This window comes from Chelmon rostratus, chromosome 9 (genome assembly GCF_017976325.1).
Source record: "Chelmon rostratus isolate fCheRos1 chromosome 9, fCheRos1.pri, whole genome shotgun sequence".
In the NCBI taxonomy this organism is placed as follows: Eukaryota; Metazoa; Chordata; class Actinopteri; order Chaetodontiformes; family Chaetodontidae; genus Chelmon; species Chelmon rostratus.
The window spans coordinates 16,983,524-16,997,861 of record NC_055666.1 but is presented as its reverse complement, the minus strand read 5'-3'; the positions used below and the strand labels follow the sequence as shown (position 1 = coordinate 16,997,861).

General features: G+C 43.6%; 1 protein-coding gene across 1 annotated transcript; it reads right to left on the bottom strand.

Annotated features, from left to right (window-relative positions):
• Positions 1-4,513: 4,513 nt before the first annotated feature.
• On the bottom strand, positions 4,514-13,638 carry tgfb5 (transforming growth factor, beta 5). Its single transcript, XM_041943861.1, has 7 exons — positions 12,028-13,638; positions 10,839-11,002; positions 10,165-10,297; positions 9,952-10,062; positions 8,009-8,189; positions 7,453-7,606; positions 4,514-5,018 (listed from the first exon to the last, which is right to left on the bottom strand). The coding sequence occupies exons 1-7, from the start codon at positions 12,386-12,388 to the stop codon at positions 4,860-4,862; spliced, it is 1,263 nt and encodes a 420-aa protein (XP_041799795.1). The 5' UTR covers positions 12,389-13,638; the 3' UTR covers positions 4,514-4,859.
• Positions 13,639-14,338: the final 700 nt, after the last annotated feature.

Sequence of the window (14,338 nt, the reverse complement as noted above, 5' to 3'; positions counted from 1 at the left end):
TTCTCTTTGTATTGTTTAAAAAAATCACTTAGATAATTTCCTGATAAAACATAAAGGTAAAGTGCAGTAAAATGGCCTTTATATTACCTGCAAAGACAGGTACATACTGTATAAAATTGGGAGTCAGGGTCTTGTTGCCTAACCTCTGTCCACTGGAGAGCAGGAGATCTCTAATGACCTGGATCCTGAACTCTGAAAGTCCTGACTGAGCTCAGCTCTTGGTGGACGAGGGATAAACACAAAGTTCCTGCTTACTCAGAATCAGGAGCTACGACAGGAGGCTGTGTGGCACTGTGCCCCTCACCGGGGCCAAAATAAGTAAGTGACTGAATCCACACTCGGGTTCAGGCTGCCACATATTGACAGAGGGTTGGAAGGAGAAAGATGTTCACATGGTACTTCACTGCTGCGCTGACCACGACCCATCAACAATACTGTCATTTTGGCTTTGACTCCTGACCTATGAAGCATGTTTTTCTCTATGTTTAATTTGTCTTTATATGGGATATTTTAATTGCGCCTCCCTTTTGGTTCAAGACTTCTCCGTTTCAAACTGAATATACAACTTAAACTCTGTGTTTCAGACCACATGCTCAGATTAACGCTCCATTTGAGGCACATTCATCTCCCAATAAATAAAAAAAAAAAGAAACTTTTTAAAGTCACTAATTCATTGTATTTACAGTGAGATTTGCAAACCTTTTCATATGTATTGACTTTTTTTTTTAAGCATTACTAAATGCCTGTCTAATAATGGCTTAATAAATGCTCATTTTAAATAAATGTACACATTTGGTTTTGTTGATTTGAACATTACATCCAAATGTCAATCATAGATCTCAGTGTTAAATCTGAACCCTTAATCTAAATATCTAAACAACGGTCATATCCTAAATCTGACGTGTTTAACTCTAGTTCTGGGTTAGTTTTTATTCTGTGATAGCATGAATACAAAACCAAAAGAAAAACATCAGTCATAATATTGCGTGTCAAGATCTGCATGATACGTTCAGTGTTTATGTGCTGAATTTAAACTAAATTGTGCACCAACTAGCAGAATAAAAAAAGTTTGATGAAGGTTTTTTTTTCTGCAAAGTAACTGACTAACTTAAATGCTTCATACGTGAATAATCAACTCAGTGTTTGTGCATAACCTGGTTTTGAAAAAAAATCTATTTCTGGTTTAATTTTACTGACAAAATATTTGCGTCGTTCCAAACAAATTGAAACTTGAGCCAGCACATTGAACAGACCTGCTCCCTCTTCCGACCTGACGTCCAGATTAAACATGGAGTGTTCAAACCAAAGATCTCAGCCGTTCGGCAAGCAGCAAAGAGAGCTCTTTGCTGCTTCTTGTAGGAATACAGGATGTAACATTTACATGTATGAGATTAGAGTTCACATTTCAAATAGCCATTCGTGTTTTACAGCGGTGAATCTCACTTTAAATCCTCTGAAAAAAGTGACTTTAAAGAGCTAAGATTGCTTTTTTATTGTTAAACTAAATCAACTTTGAGCATGTTGCTCTTTACAAAGGGTGCCTGTAACATTACAGATGTGCGAAACACTTGTTTGTCTGATATAATTTCAGTGAATTCACCTCGATGCAGATAGGCTGACCTGCTTAATGTCTCTTTACCTTGAATTGAATCAGCCTGCTGTGAGTCCAGAGAGAAATCTCTGAAATGTCGCCCTCATATGTTTAAACGGAGAACAGCCAGGCCTCTGCGGGTTTGGCTTCCCAGCTGTTTTGTCCCAATGGCCTCAAGTACAGCAACACTCTCCAAGTCTGACTGCTCAGAGAATATGGCTTCAAAACTGCTGAGGCCACAGATCGGTATCTTCTGTTTACTCTTGTGTCTCATTACCGCTCTGCTGCTTGTATAACTTTTTTATTTTGTTTACGGTGTCCTGTTGCCCCGAGAGAGCTGTATTTTCATTTAACTGCCAGAAATAAACAGAACGATGTCGACCTAGTCGTGACGAATGATGTCTCGTCCAAACGTGTAGCGTGCGAGTTGTATTTGAAGCAGGCCGCGAGGTGCTTTTGCTTTCTGTCATCCTCAGAGCGGCTCTCCAGTTTTTGGTCTGCATGTGAGGGCTGAGTGATTGAGTGAGCATGTGAGGAACCAGAGCCATGAATCATGACATATTTTGCTATATGAGTATATACGAGTATATATGAGCCGGATGTTCAGTATGTATGTGTGGGTGTGCTTAAGATGCCTGTAGGGTCTATGTGTACACTCCCTCCCAAAGTCAGAAGCACAGACTTGGTTTATGGAGGTGTGTGTGTGTGTGTGTGAGAGAGTGAGCGGGGGTCGATATCTTCAGCAGACTTCCCCTCTCCAAGGACAGTGGGACCCAGTGTGAGACAGAGCAAGGCGCTCTACCGTGGGATAAGTACAGGTTGGATATAGCAAGGGGTAGTTAAGTGGAAAAGACTAACAGATGCTGGGGCTAGTTTACTCAGGGGGAGGGAGCCTCACCACAGCTCCAGCACTAGCACCCCGACAAACACACACACACACACACACACACACGGAGTGAGGCTGCATTCTCACTGCGGCTTAGAAAAAACAGTTTTACTGCGATGGCTGGAGAACAGTTTGTATCTCTTTAAGCTATTTTGACAGCAGAAGTGGCTCGGACAAAAACCTCCTCTGTGAAGGGAGATGGATCTCCTGCTGCTGAATTCAAGGTCAGGACGTTAAAGGCTCAGTTCACCAAAATCGCAGAAAATGAGAGGACGGAATGTACCTGCAGGGGCGGTTCTGGGTTTATTTCTATGGATTTAGATGGAGGTGATGGATTCTGTCTGCGGCTCTCTGAATAATGACACTTGAAAATAACCGTTCAGCTGTTTTGATTGCGAGGTTTGTTTGTCTTTGCGATTGTGAGCTGGCCCTTTAAGAGTGAGAAAAACAGTTTGTGGTCGAGATGAAGAGAAGACAAAGCAGGTGAACGCAGGTGTGTGTATCCGCCCTGCCCTGACGAGGTGGAGGTCAGCAGCAACTGTGATGTTATAACTGAAGCTTGTGGGTATTGTAGTTTTTAGCGCAGTCCACCATGCTAAAACAACAGGTAAAGCACAGTTACTCAGAAACAAAGTGGAAATAGTTGAAACTGTTGGTCCCAACATAAATATATATGATTGTTATTTTATCTAGGAGAGTTCTGTGTGTCTGTGTTAAGAGACATTGGGGATATTGTTGAAAAGAAGAAGAAAATGGGAGTACAGAATGGAGAAGGAAGCTTCCGGAGCCAGCGGCCCCGCCTACTCACTTAACAGCCAATCAGAAACAAGTATTTTCTGCAGCTTTAACTTGATGAGTGCATGAAAACCACTGGCTCTGTTCATGCATCCGTGACCAGATGCTGTTGGGGCAACCTTGTTTTTGTCAGACTGGACTGCTTCCTATTCAGCTAAAACTTTATTGTCAACCAGGTTTTCAAAACACGCACACACACTTCCCAAAAAACAAAACAAAACAAAAAAAATAAATCCACATATCACTTTCAGCTGGGTCAGCGAGAAACACCCCCTGTCACACAGTAAAATTCACAATAAAACCAGGGAATCATTTTTGGGCTATCACGCATGACCTCACCAGCCAAACTCACACACACACACATAGCACACCCAGTTGCTCTCTGTCTCTCTCTCTCTCACACACACACACACACAAACCACTGGCATACCAGAGAGCCTATATTTAAAATGAGCCCTGGGGATGTTTTTTATTTTCAGCCATTTAGACATTCTATCAAAAGTGGTCAATGTGGATGCTTGGGTGTAGAGAGAGACTGTGTGTGTGTGTGTGTGTGTGTGCGTGTGTGTGTGTGCGTGAATCAGTGAGACACACTGTAGGGACGACAATGTAACCATAGCATAGAAATAGCAATGAGTTGATGGCTTTTTACAATAAGATAATAAATGCACATTCAGAAAATGAGCATGAGAGTGTGATGACTGAATGTTTGAGCCAGACCCAAATAGTTACAAATTTGCTAAGACTGCAAAATACCACCTTCCAAACTTGTAGCCCTTCCAAATACAGCCCTATCATCCCACGTCTCATTTTCAAAGCCTCTCTTTTCTCTCCCTCTCTCCTCCCACCACAAATCCCAGAACCTCGAGCAACACAGAGAGAGAGAGAGACAGAGGAGATGAGGGGAGCATTTAAATCTAGCGTTCCGTGAGTGGTCGGGTCGGTGTCTGGAAATCTTTCACATCCTGTTTACGCCGGGCAGATTTCAGCCCGGGACCGCAGAGAGCTGGCAGGGCCCTGTGCCTGGACACAGCTCCTCTCTCTCTTTTCTATCTGCTCCCTGCCTCCCTCGCCCTAAAGATCTCAGTCTGCAAACCTTTCCGCCGCCGCCTTCCTATCAACACCTTCAAACCTAAAGCAAACAAGCAGACGTCTAGCTCGCTCTGCTCTGCCCGTGGCCACCGGTCTACGGCCGGAATCGAAATCCTGATAAAAAGAAGCCTTTTCATGCAGACCGAATGTGGCCAAATCACACAACGCCCCCTTTAATATCCAAGTACAGGTTTAATACAGCTATGTGGTTGTATTTACAGTGTCCTATATCAGACGGAAAGTTCCAGAGAAATGAAGAAAAATGAAGTTTTCATGCCTGTAAAGAATTGGAGCAAAATCCTGATATTTGAGTCAGGAAGCGTAAAAATATAAGATCTCAAAAGTCTGCTAAAGGTGATCAAACAGCGAAGATTACTGAACAAAGGTTCCATCTGTCCTCTCGTCTTTATTCTCCCCCCAGTTGGAAGTCAGTTTGTAGGTTGGGTCCTGTTCTCGACCTCCTCCTCTTTGCCTCCCTCTCCTCTTCCTCTGAACTCAGCGACACTTGCAGGACTTGACGACCATGTTGGAGAGTTGCTCAACACGTGGTGTGCGGCCTATGAAGTACATAATGGTGAGGGGCTCCAGGTCCTGGGGAACGCAGCAGGGCGAGGCGGAGGCCTCAGGGTTCAGCTTGTTGTACAGAGGCAGGATCTGACCAGGAAAAAGACATGAAGAAGTCAGTCTCTCACTATGAATGATGAGGCGCCACATGAACACGTTGTTTTTGCCAAAGTTGGAGCAGTTTTTATTACTCCACATGAGAGACTTCCTGTAGTTGTGTTTTGTCTTTGCTCTTCTCAGTAGCCGCGTTTCCAGCGATGTATTTTTCTGCACATGTTTAAGTATCGCATTAAAAAAGGTTCATGGTAACGACAAAAAACGGGCACAATTTTGCATTAAAGATTTTTTTTTTTCGCTCGCTTGAGGTGGTTTTTGCCTTCTTTAAAAAAAGAGTTAATGCCCTTAATGGGAGATGGAAACCTTTCATGATTTTTTTTTCTCTTTTTTACGACATTTCAAGAGTCCGCTTCAAATTCACTTGACAATTAGATGGAAATTACCTGGATTCGAGATTACATCAGCCCAGAATCCATCTTGCCAGGCTTCAAGTTGTGCGCCTGTGGCCAAACCACATTGGATTGGACCAATCAGTGTCCTATGAGGAACTACTGGCAGCTAGCATTTACGAATTTCCTACTCTGCCTCTGATTGGCTAATCCCCTAACACTAACCAGTCATCACTCCTCATGTCTAAAACTAAGCAGCCCGACCAACGAAGATGAAAAGGTGTTTTCGCTCTTCTCCTGACTGGCCAAGAGTTCCGCTCTCACTCTAAGTCATATGTTTTATTGATCTGATTGCTTGAAATTATCCCATGATAGACAGTGGCAGACACATGGTTCATCCAATCACCTGGCAAGTATTTTTTTTGGCAGTGCCTGCCCTTTTCCAAACAGCTTCCATGGACGACGTCCCAGATGGTTCTGTGTAACAAACCATCTGGCCCATCAGGTTCAGATGGAAACACAGTTAGCGATGTGAAGTGTGCAGGGCTGAGATGGGAAAAGCTGATGTCACGAACATTTTGCACCAGTCAGGATTTTGCAACGTTTGAATCAAAATGTGAAGACAGCTGTGGGGCTGTTTGCTTATGTTTTCCAGACCAGTTTAAGAGGAACATCGCGTCATTTGGGGAGATAGGCACACAGTTTCTGGTGTCTTACAGAGTTTGATTGGAACACTGATACCACTCTCACATCTGTAAATATGAAGCTACCGCCAATTAGCTTAGCTTAGCATGAAAACAGGAGGAGACAGCTAGCCTGGCTCTGTCCAAATGTAACAAAAATCACATTTAAAGCTCACTAATTAACATGTTTTATCTTATTTCATTACTGTACAAACGTGAGAGGACGAGGTGAGGGAGGCCAACAAGTGAATTAGCTTATTTCCAAAAATGTCAAACTATTAGATGAGTTAAACTAAACTTTGATTGCTGTGTTTTCAATATATCCTCTGACCACAGTCTGTCAGCGTGTTGCCCTTTTTCTCTTTCATGTACTTTAATATGTAGCTTACAACAAAAACTGCCAAACTCCATTAAACTGAGTGACCAAACAAATCAGTCTGTGTTAAAGCCACAGTGTTGACAGCAGCAAAATGTCCCAGTGCAGCAAGCGTAAGCGTCCTATAAACATGGACGTCCTCCACATCTATATCACAATAAAGGACATGAAGGTAGAGAGCTCAGAATGCTACAGGCCAAGTCATGAGCTGTGAGACAAACAGGCTGTGTTGCATAAGCCTATATGTTCTGTAACAGGCTTCTGCGAAGTGACAGCCCATTTATGACACTGGGGTTAACCAATTTCAGCTAACTATGGTGTTTAGCAGCCACAAACAATGCACTTAAAGCTCATTTAAAAGCAAACGTCACATCGTTTCAAAGTTTCTGTACATTGAAGTCAGGCTGGCAGTTGATTTGGTCCAAACCGGAGTGTTTCACTGGAGGGACGAGAGAGGCCTTTTGATTTTTCTGTTTTGTTTCGACTGGACAGCTGTTTACAGCTGATCAATCCCAGATGATTTCTATTTATACAGTTTGGTTTGTGCTGAGAAGTCCGTCACTGTTTCCACTCAAACTTTTAAGCAAAACAGAAAACAAGGTCATGAATCTGAAGATTGGAGCAAAATAGAACTTGGAAAAAAGGATACTTTTGTCTTTTCCTGAGTGTATAGGGAGTCTAACTTATTAGTCTGACTGGTTAAAAGAAATATCTTTGCTGTGGTTACAAAATGAACTGCTGATTTTTTGACAAAAAAATGCCTCAGTCATGTAGAGCTGGAATATTTTTTATACCAGTGTCAATACAATAGCTAAGCTTTGGTTGCCATATTTAATTTTCCTAAATAAAAACAGTCTGAAAGTGGCAACATTTTGATTTATCTCTGATCACAGGACGAAGCATCTGACGCCAGTTTTTGGTGCGACACATTTTATATGATTCTAATAAAGTACTGAGATTGAATACGCAGCCGTGGCCATACGTCATGTTACAGAAATAGACGACCCCGACAAACTCACCATGTTATAGTGGTTGTTGGCACTCCAGAGGTAAGGACAGTTGCCAGCACAGAAGTTGGCTTTGTAACCTTTGGGCTCATGGATCCATTTCCAGTTGAGGTCACGCCTGAAGTCGATGTAGAGCGAGCGCAGGCAGCAGCCCTGGTCTGAGCCGCTGAGACACAACATACACACAGAAATATATCAACACCCGTCCTGCTTTTCAACGTCTGGGGCAAGAGCGCAATGTTGGGTCATGGGAAAATGACAACGGGTCACCATTGAAGAACCAGCCATCATAAGGTAATAACTATGCAAGGCTGCCAGAGTTTTCCCCTGCAGCGTGAGGTAGTCTAAATAAAACACTGCATGCCTGTTGCCCTGCAGTCTAAACACAGGGTCAATGTTGTTAGTTTTGCCACACAATAGTCTGAAAATGAGTTTTGGGTCAGGAGGGAAAAGAAACTGAAATCCACTGCCCGCCACAACTAGATTTCAGGATTATAAAACTACAAATCCTGGAAGAATGTCAGTCAGTGACACATAACCGCTCTCGAGCGGCTGGTTGGCGGCATACCGGGAGCAGGTTGTGGTGTCTGTGGCGGCCGCCCTCTTCTTGCGGTTCTTCTTGGCCGGGTTGTCCACTCTGTCACTGGGCAGCACGGTGAGGATGAGGTGCGGCGTCTTGGTGCTGAAATCCGCCTGGCCTTTGACCTGGCCGGGCTTCCTTATCTGACGAAGCCTCTCGTCGTCCACACCTGTGGAGAGCAGAGCAACAGTCAGAGGTCGCAGGATAAAGCTGAGGGGTCAAAACAGAAGTTAAACTCACTCTACAACACAAATTCTGCTCCTTTATTCAGACATTTCTCTTGCATTTTTATTGTGTAATACTGAAAGTTTTCCCTCCTCACGTCTGTAAAAACTATTCAAATGAAATCTGAGAAAAAACATTTTCTAATTAGTTTAACTGGTCACAACTCACCAGCCGAAAAGGTCCAGAACACCTGAGTTAACACCTTTGACGTCGTACAGTTTGGATGCCAGATAAATGTGGTCATTCGTTCACAGAAATAACCACAAAGTCACAGATTCTAACACAGCTATAGTTTTACACTCAAAGTGTTTTTTTTTCTGGGAAAGCAGAAAAACATTGAATGATTGTTGCTGAACAAATATTACAGCACATAGACAGAAATACATGCATGATACAGCTGCTACCTGCGCCAGGAAAGACAGCCTTACTGTTTGCATCTGATTTCATGTTTTTTTTCTGGGGCTTCGTGGCCCGGAGAACTACAAGAGCTCAAAACAAGCCCCCGCTTGTCTTACATCAATATCAAAAGTTAACATTTTTTCCGAGACGTGAAAAAACTTGGCTGAGCTGTGTGTAGATCCTGAGGAAAGTGCTGTAATTTAGGGCCTCAATGGAGCAACACAGACAGTCTGACATTCAATAGTGGAAGAACAGTTTCTCCATTATTCCTGGAGGATAGTGAGCAAATGATTCATGAATCATTCTGGAGGCGCCTGACAGAAGAGTCTCCACTTTATGTTCACATTCGGTGACCTGCAGGATTATTGCTGCGCTGGTAAATCTTCCACAAGTGCTTTTAATGCATTAACGAAGACATTTACAGCCAACCTGTAAATTTCTCATTTCTGTAGCCACTGAGATTAAACTGAGGTTAACTTTACGTTTTACTTTTTCTTTGACATGTTGGCTGTCATCCTGGTTTATTTATTTTTTTAAGTGCTGTGGTGAGCTCAACTAATTTTCACAAGTAGCATCAATTTCCCCAGTGTTGAATGCTGACCACAAACAAGCAGCATCCACAGAAATCTGCTGAAAACATTGCAACAAGCAAAATCTCTGTGAGATAAATGTCTTAAATTCAGCCAATAAATGCTTGCTTTTGTCTGACAGGATAAATCTTCTTACCAGGCAGTGTCTCACTTGTGTCCTTAATTATCTCAGTAAGATGGTTTGAGTAACTTGATGGTTGAAACTAGAATTTGCAGAATCACAAAGCTGTTTGATCAACACAGACAAGCACAAAGCTGCTTTGCTGAGGTCAAACTTTCTCTGTATCAAGACAAATGTACAGGTTTTTAGTCTGGATGCACTACTTTTAAGATAACTGTGGGCTCTTTCAGACTTTTATGGGTTTTTCCTTCTGTATTTCCTGTTCTGTAATATTCCAGTAATATTTCCACATTTCCTTGCTTTTTTTTCTTGTTTTTGAGTCTAAAGTCATCATCATCAGGCTGAGTCTGACAGTCGTTCCACGAACGTCTCGGACATGAAACAGCTTGTCTGGAACAGGAGATTAAACATTTTTCTGTATGAGGTGTGAAAATTTTCCCTCGAGTCAAAGCGTAAATACAGTTTAAGGTTTAGTGTCACTGGCGGTTCATTCGAGCCTCAGAGCGGCTCTAATAATCGTCTCTGCACATACAAACACAAATGCAAAGACTTGGCCAACATGATATACAGTGAAAACAACAAGAACTGCAGCAAACCTGCAAAGAGAGCCTCCAGCTCCTCACTCTTGTTAGGAACTATGTTGTTGGTGGACGGGACAAAGGTGCAGCAGGGACAGTGGACGCCCAATTTAAGGCCGAGATTATTCTCTGATTGGTGGAAGAGGAGACAGAGAAGGACATGCATTGAGATCAGCTGATGAAGATGAAGTTCACAAACACTGTTATTGGCTTGCTGGTGCTGAGTCTGACCTGGATCTGAAACCCAGTCCTTAATGGTGTCGGTGACATCCACAGAGATCCAGGCTCCCTTCGCCTTCAGCTGAACGGTGCGGGAGTCAATATAACGTTGAGTGGAGGTGCTCTCTTCATCTGGCTTCAGCAACTGACACACACACACACACACACACAAAGACAAAGACATGATGGAGGTGATGGAGCTGACACTCACAGTTTCCTGTCAGGGTACTGAGTGAATACTATAATGTCTACTTTGGTGAAATAATGCATGATTGGCATAGAGCCATTATCATCATCAGGCATGAAGGTTATGTTGAGCTTCTTTCTCGGGGCTAACATTTTTCTGCAAGAGGTGTAAAATGTCTCCCTCGAGCCAGAATATAAACACACTTTAATTGGTGAAAATTTAGTGTCGTAACACTCTTGCTGGCCTGATGCCCAAAATCCTGAAAGAAGAAATCTGACACAAAAAACACATATGTACAGTATCCCTGGTCACACTTTACACATATGAACATTGTTTTTTGAAGATTCTTCTGTGATGTTGGCAAGAAAACAACTCCTGAGTCTGCTTCTTCTGGGACAAATGGGGCCTGGAGTGATTTAAAAGGAGCATTTCTGTCATAATTGCGCAAATATTGGGTCTATCATTGGGTCGCAGTCATGGTGATCTTTGAGCTGACTACCTGATAGATCTCCACTCTCTGCTCTGAGGCCCGGGCCTGCGGGTTGGGAGCTCTGAAGATCCTGAACTCAGCCTTGACCAGGGTGCTGTTGGTGAGGTCCACTCCGCTGACGTCAAAGCGGACGACTCTGTAGTGGGGGCTGGGGACTGCTGGCTGGACCACATCTGGATGAAGAAACAAAGAGCGTGAAGGATGACTAATGATCCAACATCTCATGCCCTCTTCGACAATGTTGTATTTATACTTTTGGTTAAAACAGCGCTGTGATGCATTGTCTCGGACATAATTACTGCTGATGAGTGTCTTGAAACGAAATTATAGGTTCTGGCATCGTGAGTAAATGTGCCTGGTCTTATGTTTAATATATGAGTAATTGTAGCGTTCATGCTGTACGAAACATCACCTCCCAACTCGACAGTTATGTAATTATGCACCATGTAGTATCCAGCGCCATTAATCTTAAAAGCTCCTAAATAAGGTCCATCAACATCAACTTTTGTTTCTTTGCGTGAGAGCTGCCGGCGACCAACCACAGCTGCAGTTCAGCACCACAAGGAAGGCATCACAGAATCCAGTGCCTTGCTCAAGGGTAAGTCTTGATAACTTGACTTTCTCCACCCCTGCCTCATTTCTCCAAACTTGTTTAATGGTGGGTGGAGGTGGGCAGTAGTAGCAGCAGAATCTCTGATTTAAAAAGGCAATGAAGGGCAATCGTTTGTTGATACATTATTTGTGTAGATACTGAAATTCAGTGAAATTCTACTACTACTACTACTACTTCAGTTTAGAATTCCCATTGAGTTAAACTTGTACCTCTAATCTTCTCTGTGTCAGAGGGAAAATAATGTACTTTTATGTACTTTTATCAGTTACATTTTACATACAACACATAACAACACTTATACCTTATAAGTGAACTGAACTACCCAGCCATGCGAAAAGTAGTCAGAGTTACAACCACCTGGGCCAGATACATTAAAGTGGTGCTTATGCATCAGTTTAACCATAGTCAATGGACCATTTTGCACCACCAGTGGAGATTGGTAGAACCACCAGTTCTATTTATTTATTCTACTGTTACCAGAGTAACACTGTGACTGCTGGATTTTTACTTGGAAAAGATCTTTTTAAAGATTAATACTCTACTTGAGTAGGATCTGAATGCTCATACATCCCATAATGGACTCACTTGTGTCGGTGCGGGGAGGCAGCATGTCGATCCTCTGCACCTCCTTGGCGTAATAGTCCTCCTCGCTGCTCTCGCGCTCGCACGTGGACTCGGCCAGACGAGCGCGCTCCTTCAGCAGCTCCCGCGTGCTGTTGTAGAGCAGCATGACCTCCGGGGGCACCGAGCCAGCCGGCGGGTCCTCGTCCTCGTCGGGCGGGCTGCGGATGCGGAGCTTGCTAAGGATCTGCCCGCGGACGGCCTCGATGCGCCGCGACTTCTGCTTGTCCAGGTTGATGGACTGGCACGTGTTGATCCCCTCCACCAGCAACACGCCGGAGAACCGGAGCAGCAGCAGCAGCAGCGCGAGGCGGAGGAGCCACATTGTCCGGTGGGGAGACGGAGGGACGGAGGTGCTCCCTGAACGGCCGCGGAGGAAATCAGCTGAAACAATTAAGGTCACTGTGGTGGGCTGTAACTACAGCCGAGTCTCAAAACCACGCATGAAGAAATATGTGCGTAAAGTGGTTTGAAATTTAAAACTGAGGGTTAAACCAGTGTCTCCAAAAACTTTGCAGAGTAAAATAAGAAAGGCTAAAAAATAAAAAAAAAATCCAATATCCAGCTCTAACAGGCTATTTTGGTCAAAACCACTTGCTGTGGAGAAGGAAAACCACATCTGCTGACTTTACATTTATTCTGCTAAGGTCATTTTATAGCATTGTTCATCCATGCGCCTGCATATTTGAACACCACACACATAAAGACGCATCGTCATTTAGTCTTTAGACTTTAAATGGAAGTTTTTAAATAGATTTTTTCTTTAAAAAAAAAGGTGCAGCACTAGAAATACTGTGTCTACACGTCAATTTATATCAATCTATAACCAATCTCCGCTGTAAAAAGCTCAAATTTTGTGACTGGAAATTTGGCTGACGCTTTAATTCCGATCCGGTGCGCTCAGCGGCTCCGGTGGTGTCCCGCGCCGGTGCGTGCGCGCCTTCCGCGTGTACAGGTAAAGGTATTTGATCAGTCTAACCGAAAAATTGGAGTTTTATCCGTCTCCGTTTTCCGTCGTCCATCCTTGGGTTATTCAACAGCTTTCAGGAGAAAAGAGTCCTCACAGGAGCTCAGCCCATGTCGCAAATCCTCCAAACTAAAACCTGAGCCGCTCATTTCACCTTAAGCAGCGAGGTTCACGTGCGTTCACCTCCGAAAGAGCCATCTGTGGGGCGAAGAGTTGGCCCATACCAGCCTTCAGAAAATCTACTAACAGCTTTGAAAAAAACCATATACCCAACGAGATCCTCCCATTCCCCGTTATAGGTAAACAGAAAGCAGCCTGCACTAAAACGTAGGAAAAAACTGTTGATTTATGTTGGAAAAAAACATGGTGGGCCCATTAATCCCCCTCACATAAACATCAAAACACGGAAAAAGTCAGACGACGTGAAAAGACATGACGCAGAAAAATATATGAAAGAAGTCCTTATGCTGTGAATTAAAAAAAAAAGAGAGGAAACTTTACAGTAAATTACAGATCCTCGGGTTAAATGAGCTCCAGCCTGATGTGTGCAGGGCTGAAAGCTCTGCTGCAAACGCCGAGACCTGCTGCATGATGTGCCTCCATTATTCTGCAGCTCCTCTGTGAGAAACGCACGGAGCCCCAGACAGAAAGAGGTGGTGGAGGGAGGGAGGGACTGGATGCGAGAGAGGTGGTGGTGGTGGCGCAGGGGCGGGTTGCCACCAAAGTGAGTGTGTGATTATGTACGCAAGAGCCATCTTCCACTCGCGCGCGCGCGCACGCGCACACTTTGCAATTTCCTCACTCCACAAAAATGCCTGCACCACCCTCTCTCTGCAGGTAAACATCCCCTGAGGACGTATCAGCATTAGAGGTTCCACAGTTCCACATTTTGGCAAACATAATTATTCCCTTTTTTTAACAAAAAACAAAAAACAGAGAATTAGAAAATTGATAAACATAACATACATAACATGTCTGTACAGTTAATATGAAGCTCACTTGTGGCCAGTAGCTGGTTAGCTTAGCTTAGCATAAACACTGGGAACTGGGGTGAACCGCTAGCCTGGCTACCACCTGGCTACTACCTGCATCTTTAAAGCACACTAATTAACACTTTAGATCTTGTTTAATCCAAGCAACAAAATAAATGAATAAAAATAAAGAGGCTGGCACATTATCTGACCATATAAGGGCAAATTGAGGTTTTTATGCTTCGGTTTTGTGCGAACCAAACAAACAAGCTATAACATGTTGATTAGTGAGCTTTGGAGGTGCAGGCAGGCAGAGGACAGAGCCAGGCTGGCTGTT

Excerpts from the sequence above, each read along its gene's own strand:
- tgfb5 (XM_041943861.1), bottom strand. The coding sequence starts at position 12,388 with ATGTGGCTCCTCCGCCTCGCGCTGCTGCTGCTGCTGCTCCGGTTCTCC. Across the intron at positions 7,607-8,008 it reads GACACCACAACCTGCTCCCG|CGGCTCAGACCAGGGCTGCT; the intron begins GTATGCCGCCAA and ends GTTGTGTCTCAG. Across the intron at positions 5,019-7,452 it reads CCAACAACCACTATAACATG|ATCCTGCCTCTGTACAACAA; the intron begins GTGAGTTTGTCG and ends TTTCCTGGTCAG.